This window comes from Tympanuchus pallidicinctus, unplaced genomic scaffold (genome assembly GCF_026119805.1).
Source record: "Tympanuchus pallidicinctus isolate F22 unplaced genomic scaffold, pur_lepc_1.0 scaffold1, whole genome shotgun sequence".
NCBI classification, from domain to species: domain Eukaryota; kingdom Metazoa; phylum Chordata; class Aves; order Galliformes; family Phasianidae; genus Tympanuchus; species Tympanuchus pallidicinctus.
Genome location: NW_026294618.1, coordinates 67,919,553 through 67,938,941, shown reverse-complemented (window position 1 = coordinate 67,938,941; position 19,389 = coordinate 67,919,553). Strand labels below are relative to the sequence as shown.

Here is a 19,389-nt window from a genome sequence, read left to right as displayed (position 1 = left end):
AGCAGCTCAGAGATCACAGAGGACTGACTGTTCCACAAAAACACCTCCAGCAAACTGTGAGTGAAAGTTTCATCTACTTTCCCCCCCATCTCCCTCTTATACTTAGGAAAAAAAAAAAAAAAAAAAAAGTTTTTGACCTGCATTGTAGTATTGATTGAATGATTACTCTCTGCCTGGATCTGTGGTTTCTCTTCATAATTTGGCCACTGACTCTGAGTTGGACCCATTCGATCCTGGGATTTTGAAGCTGGGAATGTGAAATATTCTCTGGTATAGGTCTGAGTTGGGATAGGATAAGCTTCAGGTCGTGGAGGCAGAGTTTGTTCCTGAAAAAAACAGAATGAACGTAAGATAGAATTTTCTAATCACACAAATCTGTAAAGAATGTTTTTCCAACCATGTGTTTCTTAAATGTTTTGTTTTGCCTTGTGAGAATATTATTTGTCTGGAATAGAGGTTTTCAAATATAAGCTGTGGTTAGGACTAATATCTTTACGGTCTGAAAACAAGTATGCAATATTGTACAAGCCAAAGAAATTGCAGCTTATGAACAAAAAGTAATAAAATCACACAAAGTTGTCTTAATCTTTCATTAAACCATTGGAAGTAAAAACACCACTCAGTCACTAGCACCAGCATTATGTACAAATACTTGAGATACTGCTTTGATTCAAGCACACTGATCCATTGATAGCTAAGGAAAATTTACTAGCCAGCATTTCTTTGCCACTTCTGACCTCTGTACAAAGATTTCCAGTCGAGACTGAGGTTATTTTGGTGGTAGTTCCAGATGCATAAGCATTCTTTCCCCCAGGGCTTGGAGGCTGATCTGTTGGAAAGTTAAAGGAAGCGTTTACATGCCTGTTAATATTAATTTACATAACTTAATATAATAATAGTATTCACAACATAAGTATGATTTTTGCTTTGAATAATTCTAACAAGAGGCTTGCTCCAAATGTTACAACTACATCATTATTCAAACTTAAACTTAATCCTGCTTTTTTTTTTTTTTTTTTTTAATTCTGTTTTCTTTTTAATCAAATAACCCTTCCCCTCTCTTTGGAATTGAACAGCCCTTAAAGTCAGTGAAAGAGACATCTACCTCTACGAGAAGAACAATCTGACTTACTTGCTACGTTGGGGCTGGAGCGATGATCGGCTCTGTTCTTCATTAATCTGTCATCTCCTGGCAGCTTCTTTGGTTCACTGTACTCCGTCCATGGCAGCTGGGGGCTCTCGGGTGACCCATTTTGCGTGGAGTTGTTATACAGCTCAAAACCTTCACTCTTTGGTCGGGGTTTACCTGAGCCACGGCGGTCAGAAACTGTAACAGTCGATATATATTTTCCCCCTTCACTTATATTAACTGCTGTCTAGAGTATTCTTTTTTGAACAGGAGTTAGTTTGCATTCAGAACAAAAATTGAGTTTCTGGCATAGCAACTGATAAATTTTAAAACTGTTACTTTGGAAACACACTTCCTCTTTCTTATCAACTGCAGAGGATTCGTTTAATTCAAAAAAGAATCCTTGCTTCAAAATAGCTTTTGAAAAGATACGACGTTTGGAAAAGCCAAATGTGCCTTACTAAAAAGTCTCTTGGAGACTCAGGGGCATATGGCATCTGGAATGGTGTTGTAAATCGTGATAATAGGGATTTATTCTTTTAACCCCTTCTTTTCTATATCCTATATATAGAAAAGGGCTTCCTTTATAAAATTATTCTGTGTAAGACTTGAATTTTGGCTCTATGAAGTTCAACAATAAAAGTATGGAACTTCGTAAGACCTGACTAGAAATTACGAGATAAACATTCTGTTATTTCTAGTTTAAAAGTACAATAAAAATGTATTGCAAAACATGTTCCAGGGGTTTCTGGTTTTATTTTTCTCTCTTAGTAATTACATTACGATCTCTGCTTACAAATCCCATGAAGAGAGAAGCCTTTATGAAAGGGATGGAAAAGCTATTGAAATTGTAATAGTGTTTGTATTCATCATATTTCATAATTAAAAATTATTTCAAAACCACGACTGTACTTTAATACTTTTTTTTTTTAAAAGAACAAATGCAAAACATTTATTATACATCAGACAAATATAATTTTAAATACTATTTAAAAGTCAGTTTGTCTTTTCACAATAAAAGAAATGTTTCCTTTCTATGCAATTAGTTTTATTTTTTGATTTAATGTTTTGGTAAAATTTGGCAAATTACTATTAATTATTGTATTTTCTGTATTCTAAATCCTACAAAAATGTTACTGTCATCAATGCTAGCTTTTTTTTTTTTTTTTTTTTTTTACCTCTTTGCATCATTGGAGATGGCTGATTTAGCAGGGTTGCCAGACCATGGTATATTGCTCCTTGTTTTGCTACTTCCAGTGTTACTACAGAACCTGTCCTTGTCATAAGTTCTGCTGCCCTGCAACAGATATCAAAGCAAATTAAATAAAATCAAGCCCAACACTTCTTAGTTCTCCTTATTATACTTTTGTATGACTCATTTTCTAGTAACCTTTCTCATATTTTTCTAGTAACCTTTTGTATGACAAAACACTGTTTCTGACTAATACTTAAAATCATTATGAAAAAAATATTAAAAAAACCAGATGATAAATTTACTGAATTGACAAATGCATGCAAGGGTTTCTGCAAGTATAAGTTGGGAGCCAAAGTATTTAAGAATTGGAGTAAGAACAGTTCGCTAAAAATGGGAGCCCCAATATGCAGCACCGTATCTCCTACAGAGAAAGTAAAAACCCAATGTGCAAAAAAATGAGTCTAAGACTTTGTGCAGTAGATTGCTCTGAAAGTAATGCCTCCTATTTATTTCCATGGAAATTACAACAGATACAAAGATCACAACATCACCATTAGACACACATTAGCACATTCACAGCTATAAAACACTATTTTTCAACACAGTCACCACCATTAACTATGAATGTTTGCCAGTGATGAAAAGCCTGCATGATGTCCTTGTAAAAATCTCCACCAGCAGAGGTGATCTATTGTTTCACAGCTGCTGTGATGCCTCACTGTGCTCACATCCACTTTTCAATCTCCAGAAACATTCAGCAAGCATTAATGAATGTCAATGGAAGAATTTTTTTTCTGCACAGAGCAACTTAATGACACCCCTTTGCTTCATACACACTTCAGATGTAATTTGGTCAGACTTCTCCTCAGCTGCCATCTGTTGCACAGCAACAACATATAACGGAACATTGGTGATACTACTGTCACACCTCCAACATCCAACTGTTGGATGCTCTGGGCCAACGCAATAAAATAAGAAGCATTACTTTTGGAGCAGCCCTCATATTAGTCTAGTATTTTTTTTTTTCCATATGAAGACACCAAGAGAGAGCATTCCATACCTTTCCTGGGACAGCCCCACCAAGCTTCGACCATCCACACTGAGCAGCTGATCCCCTGCTGCCAGACGACCATCCTAATTACATATCCAGAAAAAAAAAAATTAATTCACCAATGCTAACTTAATGTAAATGCTAACAATTACTCATGCAAATCAGTAAACAAAGGATTTAAAAGTATTTCCAAATGACCTTTCCATTCTTGAACTTCTTATATTTAAAAATATTACTAACCACATCTGCAGCACCTCCTTTCACAACAGACTTGACATATATTCCAAGTTTGTCTTGACCAGCACCCTACAGGGAAAGAAACATCAATTTATTTCAGTTTTGCATTCCTGCAATTTTATTCAAAATTTTACATCTCTAGATAAACCTCAGAATTCTCATTTTTTATTTCCCCAGCCTGGAAAAAAACCAAAGAACAGTAATATGGCAGAAAGTTAAGCTCACTTAAAATCAAAAGTAAGCTTTAAAATTAGGCTTCTTGAAACTGAAATCACTGCATGAAGTAAACAGTATTTGAACTTAATACAAGCTTTAACAATAAAAAAGAAAGTGTATCAACTAAACCTTTTATCTTAGGAGCTTGTTTTAATCATCTTCTGATGAGACATACTTTTCAACACAATTTTTTAAGTATACCTGTATACTCTGTTCCAAAAGACTGCCCTGTTACCCTTGCTGATGCCCAAACTACACAAGTTAAAGTGCAGATTGCCTATTCTGCTTCGAGCATATGTGACAAAAAGGAACAGAAACACTTTTATTAGGACTGTAAATGACCTAGGAAAAAGAGCAAACAGTGCTTTTGCTTTTAGGATAAACAAGTAGACATTGTAACTAGTAAGAATTTTAGAACTATCCAAGTCAACATTTAAGCCCACTGCAGAACCATGCAATTTTGTTCATAAAACAGCTGCCTAGAAGTATGCCACTAAATTTTAAAAGGACTGTTAACACTAAACATGTTGCTAGACAATGGGTCTGAGGCATGAGAACACAAGCATCTATTCAAACCATGCTGTTGCATCACCACGTACTCAAATTTATGAGACACCACAGAGAAGTCTACATTAGTATCACAAACCCTTAAACTGTCACTTACAGTACCACAATCATTTCATTACATACGATAGCAAAGCATGCCAATTAAATTCATTTGCACATCACTCAAGACACACTAGAACTAATCATGAGGTTTTCAACTGAACATTTTTTAACGTAACATTGTTTTCTGGAATAACACCCCAAACTGTTTTCATACTGAAAATGCAACTTCCCCGCTCTCCTACTTTTCCAGCTTCTCTTTCATGAGCAAAAGGATTCATCACTTCCATCATCATTATGATCAAGTAGAACAAAAAGTGCAAATTTTTGAGAAACAAATATTAAAGTTGTCTGAGAGATGAATGATCTAATTTTTTTATTAAACCTTGAGTTAACTCCAAATATTTACTCAACAGCCACAGAATAGGAATTACTCTGAGCCCTACGATTAAAGACTGGCATTCAGCATGTCCTCATTTCTCATAACAATTGCTTTAAAAGAAAAAAAGAAAAGAAAAAAAAAAAAAGAATAAACCTGTAGTAAATAACTAAAGAAAGGATACTTTCTGAGTCTGGGAGGAATATGAAGGTAATCTTTTTTTAAGAAATTTACTTACTAAAAAAGGACACTATAGAAACATCCAAATAACAGCAGAATATATATATATTTTTAACTTATACCCAAAGAATCAGATGTACGAGTCAGAAGATTGATAAATTCAATGAAAACCAAAAATCTTCTTCCCCAAGCCAACCGTGAAGCAGATGAGGGAAGATGATTCAGGTGACGGCACACCTTGACTTCCAAAAAGTATGCAACAAGATCTCTTATTAGGAATTCTTAAATTTAAATGTTCAGGAGATAAGAAAAAAGTTGTCCTGGTATATTAATAACTAGTTTAACAAAGGATAGGAAGCTTTTGCTTTTTATATGGAAATAATTAGGGAAGACCTACATGAATATACTGCTCACTGGAGCAACCAATAATGTAACTAAATTTGTCATATAGAAACAGAAACCAGGTAAGTAAAGCTAAGAGTTGGAGAACAGTGAAGTGATTAAGAACTGGAGCAGGAATAGGGAAAAACATACTTTTACTAGTCAAAATGTGAAGTAATGCTTTGATCTTTGTCAGAAGCAGCCCAGAAGAGTGGGAATTACAGATTAAGATGACTGTCTCTTTCCTATGCCACCAACCACTAAGATATCTAAAGGTAAGCTCCCTTAGATCCAAACAGGTTAAGGAGTCACCAGCAAGAGTCACCTGCCTACTCCTTTACTGCCATGCACTGTGTTTAATTTCAGAGATGAAGCAACATTTCCTTGGAGGCCAGAATAACCAAGACTAATCAGAAGTCTTGGGACCCGGGAGTGGTGCTGCTTTATTCAGCTCTAACTTCAAAAGCTGTTAGCAAGAATCTCACCTCATAAGGTTTAATGAATCAGACAAAAAACTGCATAATACAGTCAAATTAAGTGAGAAAAGTAAGCATTTGCTACTTGAAGCAGCATACAGGTTAATCCAAACAAGTTGGGATTGTGACTTTGCTAATCATTAATTATATCAGACGTACTGTATCTGTATTTGCCACCCTTCTTATCCTCAATTATGAGTGCGCACCTTAAATGAAGTAGAAACTTGTTTAAGCCCATGATATCTGTACTAGATTGCAAACAGTAATAAACTTTTTTTTTTTTTTTTTTTTTTTTTTACAATTGAACAAATACCCATATTGTAGTTTTTACACAGGCTTCAACTGCTGCTCAAGATCAATCTCCTTAATTACTGTTTTCAGTGTTCTTCATTTACCAGTTCAAACACCTGGGAGCCAACAGAACTATTAGAAAAGAACAAACCAGAAAATACCATGGTCACCTCAAAGCTAGAGGGCTTACATTTGGAAGTCCATATAATCTCTTACAAAAAGGCAACAGAACTGAGGCTCAGAGGAAAACAAGGATGATCAGAAACATGGAGCAACTTCCTTGAGAGAACCAAACAATAGACAAGGAACTCCTCTTGAGGAACAAACGTGAGAGGAAGGGAAGGTCTATGGAGCTATGAATGGCACAGATGGGATATCATTTCTCTGTTCAGACAAAATACAAAGCTTCCTTATTCATGCCATTGACTTTTTTCCACAGAATTTCATAATTCAGTTGGGAAACTGCAAAGAAATAGACTGCTCTAGACACCAAGGATTCAGGGTAAGGTCTTCCAGGAGCTATCAGAAAAGTGATACAGATGTAAGACATACTAGAGAAATTCTGGAATTACAGAAAGCTAGAAAATAGGAGGAACTGTCTTACATGTTCTGTTATGCATTTTGGCTAAATTCCCATTAGCCACAGCTGGAACATACCAGATTAGATGGATTTCTGCTCTAACTGTTCTTGCACTCTAAACTTTGCAGTGATTCTTCATGACAATCCAGAAGAGCTGACATTTTGTTCCATATTCTTTCTTTTTGGAGGTAGTTTTATAGACCCTACACAGTTTGTCAATCTTTTTCGTGTTCTTTTAAGAGAAGTTATGTGCAGATGTGTTAGCTCCAAGTCATTTTTCTTAACACAAAGCTAATGAAATTTAAAAGCATACAACATGATCATACATCTCAATTCAGATTATATAAAACATCTTTTATCAACTACCACATCTATTCACATACTAGGATAACTCTCTTTCCTGTGTACATTACACACATTTAGCATATTTCTAACATGATGCTCATGATCTTCCCTTGCACTTGTAAAGACCTCTTACTGAGTATCATTAAATTTAACATACCTTCCTGAGCCTTTTACCCTATGCTTTGAAGCAACTTAAGTAAACATCTTTCATTTTTGTTGAGATAGACTTATTTGTGCTCCTTTCAGGAGACTGTTAGAAGGAAATGTACAATTATTGAGGACACAAAAATGATGTTAAGATATTGTTAGACATGAATGCCAAAGTGAAATTTTCACCTGCACCATATGAATTTCTCTCCTATCATTTACTGACATTACAACAGAACAGGTTTCTTTGTAGATTGCTTATAAATCTGTTTTTCTTTTAAAGGAACATGAAGGTCAGCACAATTAAAATTATGCCCCCACAAACAAAACTATGACAGATACCAATAACAGTGATAGAGTATGCATCATTTCCAGCTCTATTTATTTTCTCCTATCCTGAATATCAAATTCATGTGTACCTACAGAACTGTAAGTTTGAACAGTAGAACATAATGTTAGAGAAGTTAAATGACTGGGGAAAGTACAAACATAATGAGCATAAAGTTTTTTCCTCATGGTTTTACTAATTCAGTAAATTCTAGAAGCAAAAGCGAAAATGGACTTCCAAAACAAAGGGGGTTACACCAAGAAAAAAACCCAAAACATATGCATGTAGTTATGCAGGTTCCCACAGAGAGAAGCAAACTAAACAGAAGAAAAAACACGTTACAAATGTTTGAAATCATCCTAATTTTAAGTTTTCAAAGCCCACACGGCAGGTGTGTACAAAAGACACTTCCCAATTTTGCCACAGCACATAGATTCTGCTCCTCAACAACAACAACAAACAAAAATAACCCAACACATCCAAACAAACTATCCTAATTTCAGCAAGTGATGGAGATGAACAGAGTATCTAGAATGGAAGAAAATGTATCATGTTAAAAAAAAATAATCAATACACCCTCACTGATGTAATTACACAATGGGATAAAAATGTCCCCATTTTATTTATTTCATGAAGCTTAATTAGCTCTGGACAAAAACCTCAGAAGACTCCTGGAAGATAATCTTATCCATGCGTAGGTTTACACATCATTAAGCCAGGTATGCACAGCCAGCTGAAGTCAGAAACAGAAAAACAATTAGGTCCAGCAACCTGAAGCCAATGTATTTGCAATAGACTTATCACCTGTATTTAGGTGCTTCATGTGTTTGTTTTTAAATCATCTTACATTATCTTAAGAAGCAATGTAATGCTTTAAAGCAGCATGAGTTGAAGGATGTTAACATACTGCACTTGCAAGTTTGGCATGAGCTTAAATTTACTAAGAGTATTGCTGCGGGAATTCCATGACAATAATGAACATCCTCTTGCATTTAGAAAGCATTTTAATAGATCTTCTAATCCTGCTTGGGAGGTAAAGGCAAACACAGGATACATCTGCAAGCAGAAGTCTGCTCAGAATGGTAGAGGTCTTAATCCTAAATATAAATGAAGAAAAGAATGTATGGGAAAATATTTGTTTAAGTGACCAGACTAAAATGTAAAAAGTAAATAAATAACACATCCTCCTCCAAAAAACAGAGCAAGAATACAAGAAGTACAAATCAAGAGAATAAGAAAGAAGCCATAAGAAAGAAGCCAAGGTATTAAATGCTATCAGTAAATTCTGCAATTAAAAGTCACCAGAAGTTCTTTTTCCCTAATGGCTGTTCATATTGCATCTATACAGTGGGACAGAAGAAAAAAAGATAGACAAGCTTCTAGAAGAGACTAACTTGCTGTAGCTGTGCAGTTTCAAAAAGTTCTTATCACAGAACAAAAGCACATTTAGAAACATTCTACAATATAGACCTAGAAATTACAACCTGAAGATACAGAGTTAAATAAGAGCAAGGAAATAAAACAAAGTTTTACGTTTAGCACCAAACTGGCCAACAGATTGCTGGGCATTTCATATCAGAACTGGTCATAGGTTGCACAGTTTATGCAAATCTAGCTCTTCATATGAGATTAAGTGAAAACTTCAAATTATGGAAGTAGTACTAATGAGGCTTACTTTAGTGTAAGCATGGTTAATGCTCTCTGAATGCTCAACCACATTCAGATGTGTAAAATGTACAGAAGAAAAAGTTACTTCTAACAAGAGAGACTTTTCTTTCTACTGATTTTTAGTTGACTTGACAAAGGACATTCTTAAATCACTAGGTAGATCCCACATACAAATTGACATATGAAATAGACACTTAAATATGATAATTTCTGAACAGTATAAAATACATATATACTGTAATTCAACACCAAAGCATTAAATTAGATCAGAAAAGCACTTGATGAGCCAGTACCTACAGGTTATTTTGCTTACTAGTATGAGAGAAAAAATAGTAATAGCTATCATACAACCAGAGCAGAATTAACCAGCTGCAACTTGAACTATCTCAGCAAATATTAAAATTCAGACATCCCAGCATCTGGGTCCTGTGAATTCAGAGAGACTTTCTGCTGAGTGGGACCAGGTCAGTATGGTCAGTAAAAAAAAAAATCTTATTTGAGAAACATCTATTTCTGTTTAATTACAAAGGTATGTAATATGCATGTTGTTACATATACGACAAATTTATGTTTATTGGTTTTTCTTCTATATTAATGTAGAAGAAGAGTAATCCCTAAACAACTCCTGCAACATTTAAATTCATTTAACTGGCCACATCAACAGCCGTACAACTGGAACATGCCAGACAGCACAACTAGCATATGAAGTAGGAGCTGAAAGAACAGTAAGATCAGATAAGGCCTTCCTAATGGCAACACCGTACCCAGTCCCCAAACTGGTTATTCAGTCACCATGGAAGCATTGAAAACAGACAAAATTTTCCACCCCCACCTCCTCCTCATGTTGCATTTGCCAGGATAAGCAGCTGCAATTTGACAGTGGAGACAACAGACAGCTCCTTCTACTGAGCATCAACACATGGCTAGGTCCAAAGCCAAGCACCCATGCCATGCAGGGATCTAGGGCCCATAGTCACTAAGCTGTCCCACTGATACCCAGGCTAAAGGTACTAGAGTGGGAATGAAGGCCTGTCTGCTGACTGGTGATAACCCCTCAAGAGTTAAGCTGCTGCCATCTTCACAGTGCTCCACAAGGAAGCACTATGGAACACGGTGGAGCACCACAATGAGCTGCACATTCCAGTAAGTTAGGAATGTTCATGCTGTAGATTTGTCGGTAACTCAGTTATTTTAATACCTGCAATTAAAGTAAAAACATGAAATCTATGACAAAAATACTTATTCAGTTGTTAAAAGGACAGGAAAATTGCAATATTAAATAACTAAGGAAAAATTATGCATCTGTAAAGCACACTTACAGGTACTATGCCTTACCAAACCGGTAATTCTTCAAACAGTTGACAGTAGGGTCTTGTCATTACTTGTTCTAAACTACTGTTTGCCCTGACCTGTTTAGCTTCACGTGCCTTGTTTATCACACTCCAATGTTATGAACTGTTTCCCATAAAAATTGACAGAGTTGCATTTCACTAAAGACAAAAATACATTTCAACAACAGGTGTTTTTTGTTTTTTTTTTAATGTTATGTGTATTAGAATATAACTTTCTTTACAAGAATTGCAATGAAGTCTTCCTTTCAATTCTGATTTGTCTTAAATACATGAATATTTAAATGGTTGCAAACTTCACATAGTTTGTAATATGAATAGGAATCCGGAAGTCGGAAGAATCTTTACTCTCCAATTATAGTTTGACTGACTCCATTTAAAAAAAAAATAATAAAGTGTGACCATTTTTAAAGAAAGAATCAAAGCAAGTGGCTTCAAATATCAAGACTATATAAAAACACATTTCCTTTCTGCTCACGGACACATTTTTTTTTCTTATTTTTAAAATACTTCCTGAGACCTGACTGAATTTTGCATAAATACGCAAATATTAAAAGATCTTATTTCATAGAATCATAGAATGCTTTGGGCTGGAAGGATCTTTTAAGATCATCTAGCTCTACCCCTCCTTCTATAGGCAGGGACACTTCCCTCTAGACCGGGTTGCTCACAGTCCCATCCAACTGGCCTTGAATCCTTCCAGGGAGGCAGCATCCAGTCTCGCTGGGCAACCTGTTCCAGTGTCTCACCACCCTCACAGTAAAAAATGTCTTCCTAATATCTAGTTTAAATCTACCCTCTTCCAATTTAAAACCATTTTCCCTTGTCCTGCTGCTACCTGCCCTTATAAAAAGCTCCACTCCAGTCCCCTCAGCTTTCCCGTAGTCCCCCTTCAGGTACTGGAAGGCTGCTGTAAGGTCTCCCTGGGGCCGTCCCTTCCCCAGGCTGAAGAGCGCCAACCCTCTCAGCCTGTCTCCATAGCAGAGGTGCTTCAGCCCTCTGATCGTTAAATTTAATTATTTAATAATGTAGATAAGGTGTATCTTAGAGAAAGCCATAAAGATCTGCCCCATGACTGTAATCTAGCTATCAGGCCTGCTATCAGCTATCGGCCCCAAAATCTTTTATCTGCCTACACCCAGAGCAGATTGTACTGATTTTTATCAGGGCTAATTTTCTGATTCCAGACTCTAAGGATGTTTACAAAAACTTACGAAGATCTTCTATGTAAACTTGCATTTAAGTTTATGCAACAGAATCAAGGTTCAGTCTAACCTCCCTGGCAAGTAACTAGTCCAGAATCCAAGTTTATAAGCATTAATGAAGAATATCAATTTACTAAACTATGCAGCAAATTAACAAATGTGCTCTCTAAGAGGCAAAAAGCAAAAGTTTCTGAATGCTTCTCCACCCCAAGCATTCATTTTCCCTAAAGCTGTATGCATTTTGTAATTTGCATCTGGATGAGAACAAGTATATTTACCTGCAGCATGCCTACGATTCACTGAACTGTCAGTCCAGAGTTCACTGCTGTCAGTCCAGAGATCAAGCTCTGTAGCTACTGGCTTGCCTGCAGCATTTGCAAGCTTCTTTGGACATGAAGATTGGAAAAAAAAAAAACCAAACCCAAACTATTTAGAGACTTTGGATATCTGTCATCATTAGGCAAAACACTTCGTAGACTGCTGTAGAAAAATGAGGTGAAACAGCTTGCTCTATGTAAAGCTAGTTGTGGCCACAGCTGCTATGAGTACTCTGGCTTAAAAAGAATCTTAGAATTGACCCATGCTCCACATATGTAAACGTCTCTTTTCTTCTCTTAAATTCTCCTCTGTGGTGAGGGGAAAATACCAAACATTTTCAGTGTTTGACAAAGTACAGTCACAAGCAGAGAAAATATCTCCAATTAAACAAAACAGGCAGCAGAGATTCAGACAGGGACAATCAACATTATTTGCAGGCAAAGAAATATCATGCATTTAACGTCTAAGAACAAGCCAGTTGCAGCTTTAAGAAGCACAAGGAAGGAAAACAGACAAAAGAAATGACTTGGAATTCAGAGAAAAGCTAGCTTGCAAACTGTATAAACTGGACTCTGAGGCATCCAACATAGCCTAGAAACTTTACATCCCACATACCTACATGCTCTATTTACAAATAGCCTCAAAGGATTAAAGAGAAAGGACTGAAGAGCTTTGTTATTTTCTTTACTGGAATAAGGGTTTCTAGTCAAGGGCTCATTTTTGTTGTTGTTACATTAAAGAACATTTGCAATGAAGTTTGACTCAGGTACAAAGCCAGTAAGTGAAAATACCTTTTTATCTTCCCAAAGCTTGCTTCTTCTAGGATACAAAACAACAAAGAACCACAGATGCTGTGTAACGGACTTCCTGAGACAGCAGTACTAGAATATATATGATTGTAGTCTTGCATAGATGCAGACTTTTTTTTTCTTTAAATCAAATTACAGCACTCAGAATCCCTAATAAGGCAAACAGATAAAGGCACGCAGGCACAAACAGCTGCATATATTTCTGTCTAGCACAGAAGATAATTAATTTTCAACACGTGACATCTCTGGAAATTGAGGGCTTCCAAAAACCAAAGCAACTAAGCAAAAGCAATTGGCCTAAAGTCATGTTCTGAGACTGAATTAAAGTACGCAACAGCTAATCCTAACTATTCTTTTCTCATAGCTCTAAATGAAACAGAGACAGTAAGCAGTAGGTAAACAGAAAACACTTTATACACTACATTCCTAACAGCCTATGAAAGTTTTATAAAATAGACCATCGTAACAGTTTTTTTCTTTAATGAATGCTGCAACTTAAAACTCATGAAAACATTTTTATTTTGCTTGAGCTTCAGTGCCCAAAATAAGGGTTAACTTTTTACAGCACGCTCGCTCTAAACACACTGAACAGTGACACACTAAGGGCTGTTTAGAGTCTTCTGCCAACTGAGAAGTTGTATTGCACATTCCGTGACACTCTTCCCTGTTGAGGCAACTCTGAACAAATGCCTCAGCTTAATTAAGTCTGTGGATAAAATTAGGGCAGCACATAGTGCGTGATCCATTTTTTGGGGAGGAAAAAAATGAAGGTGTATACATGTACACACACACGTGCACAGAGATACATATGCACATGTACACTTTTTCCAAGTGATAGCTCTTAGGTCTACAGATAAGGAAAATTTACAACAGGAAAAATACAATACAGTCTTTCATATAAATTTGTATTGCATTTTCAGGTGGATAAAGCTTAATTCAATATCAGTAGATATACTGTCAAGTATTGTTAACGTTCTAAATTTCTACCCCAAGTTAGAGCATTGTTTGCATAGGAAAATTTCAGCATAGAATTTAGCTTAAGAGTCTTTTTCACTGACAGAAGTATGAAATTTAAAAGTAAATACTGTAATAACATGTATTTAAAGTATATTTTCTAAGTTATTAGAAAGCCATAATTGAACGAAGTCTGCTAGAGTAATTCTGAGTAAAGACTATGTACACTCTAACTTCCACATTTTGCTATCAAGTGTCTATATATAGAAGGTATTAATACAAGGAGAAATTGGCACATCCATTTAAATTAAAAACAGAAGAAAACAGCAAGAACAGAATAAAAACACCAACACACACAAACACCTTGTTCCAAAAGACATGAAGTGTAAATAGCTAGGTTATCTATTTGCAATATTAATATAAATATATGCAAGTAAACAAAAGTACTTGAGCTGAGCTGTGGCCTTAGCTAGTGAGAAGAAAAGTCCTGTAGTGCTGGCAAAAGCTTTAGTTTGTACACAGCATATGAAAACATCAGCAATATTTTATGGAACTCCTATAATATATCACAAATTGAACCAAAAAATCCTTCTTGAAGATATGAATCGAGAAGAAAGATGTAACTTACTAATACCTAGCTGCTTATTCGTTCATTATAAAGACTAAATTGGCAGCTAATATACTTTCTTACTCCCATGGGACCAAGAAATCTGTGGTGGGAATGTCAATTAAATAATACATTTTTACTTTAAGATCCTCTTAAAAAGTCTGTTAAGGCAACATCAATCATTCAGACCACTGGTGTGAATTAGTATCCAACATTAAAAAAAAACTTCCTACTCAAGCATTTCAATTAATTCACACTGGAAGAAGAAGTTGAAGATTTTCCTGAAGTATTTAGAATGTACAGACATGAGAAGGCTATTACAAGGAAATACTGAAGTGTCTGAAATTGTGTCTTAAGATCTGAAACAAGAGTAAAGAGCTAAGAAACAGCTGGGGGAAAAAAAACAAAAAAAGTCAGCTGCCTATACTTGCAAACTCAGTGAAGGGAATCAAATGTACGTACTATGTTATCACTATTATATATAGCTAAAATAAGATTTTAAACTTCTGTTATTCCTACATATATCACTTCCTAAACATATGTAGAACAAACTTCCAGGACAATTTCATACGGACGTTGATATTCCTGGTAGTTTGAAACCCTCCTTAAAATTAATGCTTCAGATCGCTAAATCTAAAATGATGAGCAGCTCTTTAGAAAATAAGGCAACTTACAGAGATTTTATTAACTCCTTACAGTGACTTTATTAACTCTGACGAACAAAGATTGCCAAATAATACCAATTATTTACAATTAGGAGGCCACACAACTGCTTAGGAAAAAAAAAAAAGTAAACTCCTTCCCCAGTCTATTGATGAACTGTTCCATTCAGTGTTCAAAACGCTTCTAATAAAAAGAAGCTCTCTCTTATCCCATTTCAGTAGGCGCTATTAAAATATCTTATCTTACTATCTTTTAAAAATATCTAGAAAATACGCTCTGATCTGTATCCCTAAGGACACACACATGCATACATACCTTAAGATGCATACACATTTTTAAGGTAACTTTTTCTACTGTACTAATGAATTATGAGACTAAGAGGTAGTAATATGCCGTATATTTTAAAAAACTGTTAATGAATATAACCAGCATGAGAAGATTCATCACCAAAATCTGCTGTATCACTTGCAGAATGCTGGAATCCTCTTATACAGTCGCAGTCTGAACAGAATCTACATGCCTCTACTCTGTGAATGCCTTTGCATGTTCTGGTCTTTTCCAAAGGGTCTACAAAGTATTCAAATCTTACATGTACCGTTTAGCATGTCAATTGCAGTTTTTCCAGGTAAGACTTTTAAGTGGAAAAGAGGCTTTTAGAGGAATCTGGATTAAAGCCAACTAATATGACAAGTAAACATATCACAAAAGTCATGCTATTCATGCTCCTCTACAGTAAAACAGTAATTAACACACCTGAAACTTTAAATATTAATAGTCACGTCTACACATTCGAGAAGTGTATATCAAGAAAAAGCTTAAGATTAGTTAAGCCTTTTTCTTCTACATTTTGGAAAATTAGGTATTAACATCTGACTATTTAACGGCATGCTACATTACATTGTTGCTACACGAGCAAATAACTACTGGCAGGTTTAAACAAGCAAGAGAGCAGGAAGAAGTACAAGGACAGCATTTAAAACTTAAGAGAAAGACAGTCCCAACAGAAACCTGAACAGACTTACCACGGATTCTGTTCTTCCAACAACAGAAAACCACATTTTGATCTCGGGGACTACAGATCCTTGAAAGAAAAGAAAAACAATTCTCCACTTCTCTTTCAGCCCTCTACAGCAAACACCGCTCTAGTCTGCTGGATTTTCCAAGATACCCATCAAGATAACTCCGCGCTGGATGCTATGACACAGTACAGCATTTATCAACACCAGCTATAACCAATACAATATTCAGACTCTTACGTAATCAGTTATGCCGTTCTGACTTTCATTTACTTTAGAAGCTTTATTAAACTTTGAAAACTGCTAGAAAAACAAAAAGGCAGCCCTTTTGTAGAAAAGACAAAAAAAAATCTCCAAATTAAACAGGAAGTAATGTGCTGGCCCACAGATGGCTAAGAAGTCACATGCAAAAGCCTCCAAAAAGCGATATATTTTTAAAGTAAACTGCATGCACACTCTGCTTCCAAATCATCTGGATTTCATAAAAGGTTAACCGCAGTGTGGTCGGGAGTCAGGCAGCTTTTAACATCAAAACATCTTTCAGGGTTAGAGCAACCGAATTGTGCACACAACCTCAAAAAGCAATACTTTTCCCCATGCCCGACCCCTCCTACCAACTAGATTTCCATATTCTGATTACGAAAGCTACTGTTAATAATCCTACAGGAGTATTACTATAAGAAAACATGCAACACCTACCAAAGGGCAGAAAGAGAAGTTAACATTTCAAGTCGCTTAGCATGTGAGGTTATACAACTTCACACACACACCAAAAAAATGGTGTATAAAGCATTCAGTGTAAGAAATGTTGTAAAGTATTTTTCCAACTTAAACAAAAAGGCAACCGCACACAACGCTGTTTACAGTGCTCTGGCACTTAACATTTGTTTCATAACTAGACTTGTTTTATCTGGTACGTATGCATACAGCATATATGCTTGCTGTGTGGTTGTTCAAAAGGGCTGTCCTGCCTCAGAAAACACCCTTACAGCACAGTGAACAAGCTGATGCACAGCAATCATGTTCTTTTTGGCATTCCTGGCAGGCTGTGAAACTTCTCATTGAATAAAACAAAGACAGCTGTGAAGGAGAAGTAAAGCACCTCACTATTCTACCTGTCACTAGGCAGAAGAAGGATTAAAAACAGGGTTCCAAACACTCTGTATTTCTTGACTCTCCTTCCTTGTTCTTGTATTCACATTAACACTAACATGTTTGCAGTCTGCTGGTATCACAAACTGAAACCTTCTATCCTAAGAGTATGCATTCCAGTGCACCTTGTGTCCCTTCTCTACTTAAATGTAAATGACCTTTTCAGATTGCTGCCAAAAAGCAGTGACGGTCACTTGGTAATTAAAAGCATTCAGTGTGAGAGGGGTATAGGGATATATTATATAGAATATATAAGGTATAGCATGCAACTTCCACTTTTAAAAACTCTGAATTAGTACAGACTCAGTAACCTCTGCAAACTAATAAAAAAAATCCCCCCAAAATATCAAATCATGAATCAGATGTTTCCACAAAGATGAGCAGATTACCAAACAAGGTCCTGTTGTCCATAGGGACAACAGCTGGTAGAAATTATTTTCCTTTATACCTGAGAATTTTTCATCCATTTCTATAATACCAGCCACCCACACATTTCAACCAGCTCTGTACAAAGCCAGAGACATGTACCAGGAGTCCATTAAGGCACCACACGCAGGTCAGCAACGACACATAAAGCTTTCTCACAGCGTGCTACTGACAGCAACTATTTTGTCACATCCCAGGAGAAAAACAACTGTTTTATTAAGCAAGCTTCAGAGTTGAACTTCACTCTTTGGGGCAGTGCCACCTATTGACCAACCACTGCATTCTCTTTTATTACAGCAGTTCTGAAGCAGTCAGGAAAACAGGATTTAAACAAGTGTAATTGGGTCTACAGACAAACTGGGATTCTGTGCGTGGCAGCAGTAACTGAGTATTTCTAAAATTGAGTACGAGTTTTCATTTCTTCATATGAACACCTGACAGCCAACCTTTTACTATTACATAAACCCAACTCTATCCTCATTTCCCTCTCCCTCCCTTTTCATGTATTGCACTCTTTTGAAGTTTAGAACATTTCAACAAATAATACACTGGACTTCCTGTCTCAGCAAAGGAGAAAATGAAAATTTTCAGTTTTATGCTGGTAAGAGACACATCACTTGAGATGTGTCAGAATAATTATTAGTAAATGTCAACAACATAACGCTAGAAAAAAAATATCCCCTCATTATTACCATCTTCTCAGCATCATTCATTCAAGGTTGAAAATAACTGATGCCTGTTTATTCTTCTCTAGTGTGCTGTATTAAGTCTATTATAGGAAAAACATCCTATTACTTATAATAATAAGTACTGTACACCCTCTTGAAAATTAACTTATTTAATTACCAGTGCAACTTATTTCAAACACAGTGCAAAACAGGTTTTTCTACCAATGTCCTGATGTCTTAAAATTAAATGAAAATTTCTATTCTATTCAAGATCTGCCTCCTGCTTATTTATTTTAGACCTTTCTAAAATCAAAATTCCATTAGTGTGGCATGCATACTGCAGCAAGATGACATGCAATCACTGACTGAACCACCAGATGTTTCTGCAGCTGTACGTGGTGAAGATGGAAAGTACTGCTTTCATCACCCATGATGACATGGAGTAATGTGAAATATGTTAAATAACTTGTAAAAAAACCCAAGGAAAACAGACAAACAAAAAAAATCCACCACCTACATTTCAAAACAGCTGAAATACTGACCAGTAGCACCATTACATACTGTTAATGGAGGCGTCAGTTGTTAAAGCAATGTATGGGATAAGACAGACAGTGCCAGAGAAAATGGAAAATTTTCCACACCTTTTACATCCTGCTTCTCTCTGTATCACAAGATATGTACCACAATGTAAAAGGAAAAAAAAAAAATTCCACTGCATATTTTATACCATTTAACAGCAATGCAAAGAGCAGACAGAAGTCTGATGGAGATTAAGTTCACATATCTTGAGATCCAGAATCTTCTTCATGTATTATTAACCCACACCACAAAAACAGGAGCAGACTACTGACTTGCACTCATCAGGTCCTGAGTAGCTTCCTCAATAACTGCCAATAGTTTGCACAATATACCAACAGCACATGGCAGTTCTCCACAGATGTCAGGAGTAAGTCTTTAAAAGTTGATACCACACAAGATTACAGTCTCAAGAACAGACCATGAAATGAGCAAAG

The 19,389-nt window shown here is 36.0% G+C and overlaps 2 protein-coding genes across 22 annotated transcripts in view; one reads left to right on the top strand and one right to left on the bottom strand.

Moving 5' to 3' along the window:
- Positions 1–19,389, top strand: part of TTLL2 (tubulin tyrosine ligase like 2) — a 487,337-nt gene that overhangs the window by 185,062 nt on the left and 282,886 nt on the right. The gene's annotated exons all lie outside the window — the stretch shown is intronic.
- Positions 1–19,389, bottom strand: part of AFDN (afadin, adherens junction formation factor) — a 112,706-nt gene that overhangs the window by 18,784 nt on the left and 74,533 nt on the right. For 20 of the 21 annotated variants that reach the window (XR_008209678.1, XM_052696355.1, XM_052696192.1 and 17 more), the window contains 6 exons: positions 3,616–3,681; positions 3,385–3,458; positions 2,308–2,426; positions 1,133–1,327; positions 738–829; positions 138–326 (listed from right to left, as the gene is read on the bottom strand). Coding sequence is in view for 20 of the 21 variants with exons in the window: in XM_052696355.1 (XP_052552315.1) it covers positions 138–326; positions 738–829; positions 1,133–1,327; positions 2,308–2,426; positions 3,385–3,458; positions 3,616–3,681 (735 nt within the window). In the remaining variant the exon portion in view is untranslated. The remainder of the gene's footprint in view (positions 1–137; positions 327–737; positions 830–1,132; positions 1,328–2,307; positions 2,427–3,384; positions 3,459–3,615; positions 3,682–19,389) is intronic. The other variant, XM_052696212.1, reaches the window with a different exon arrangement.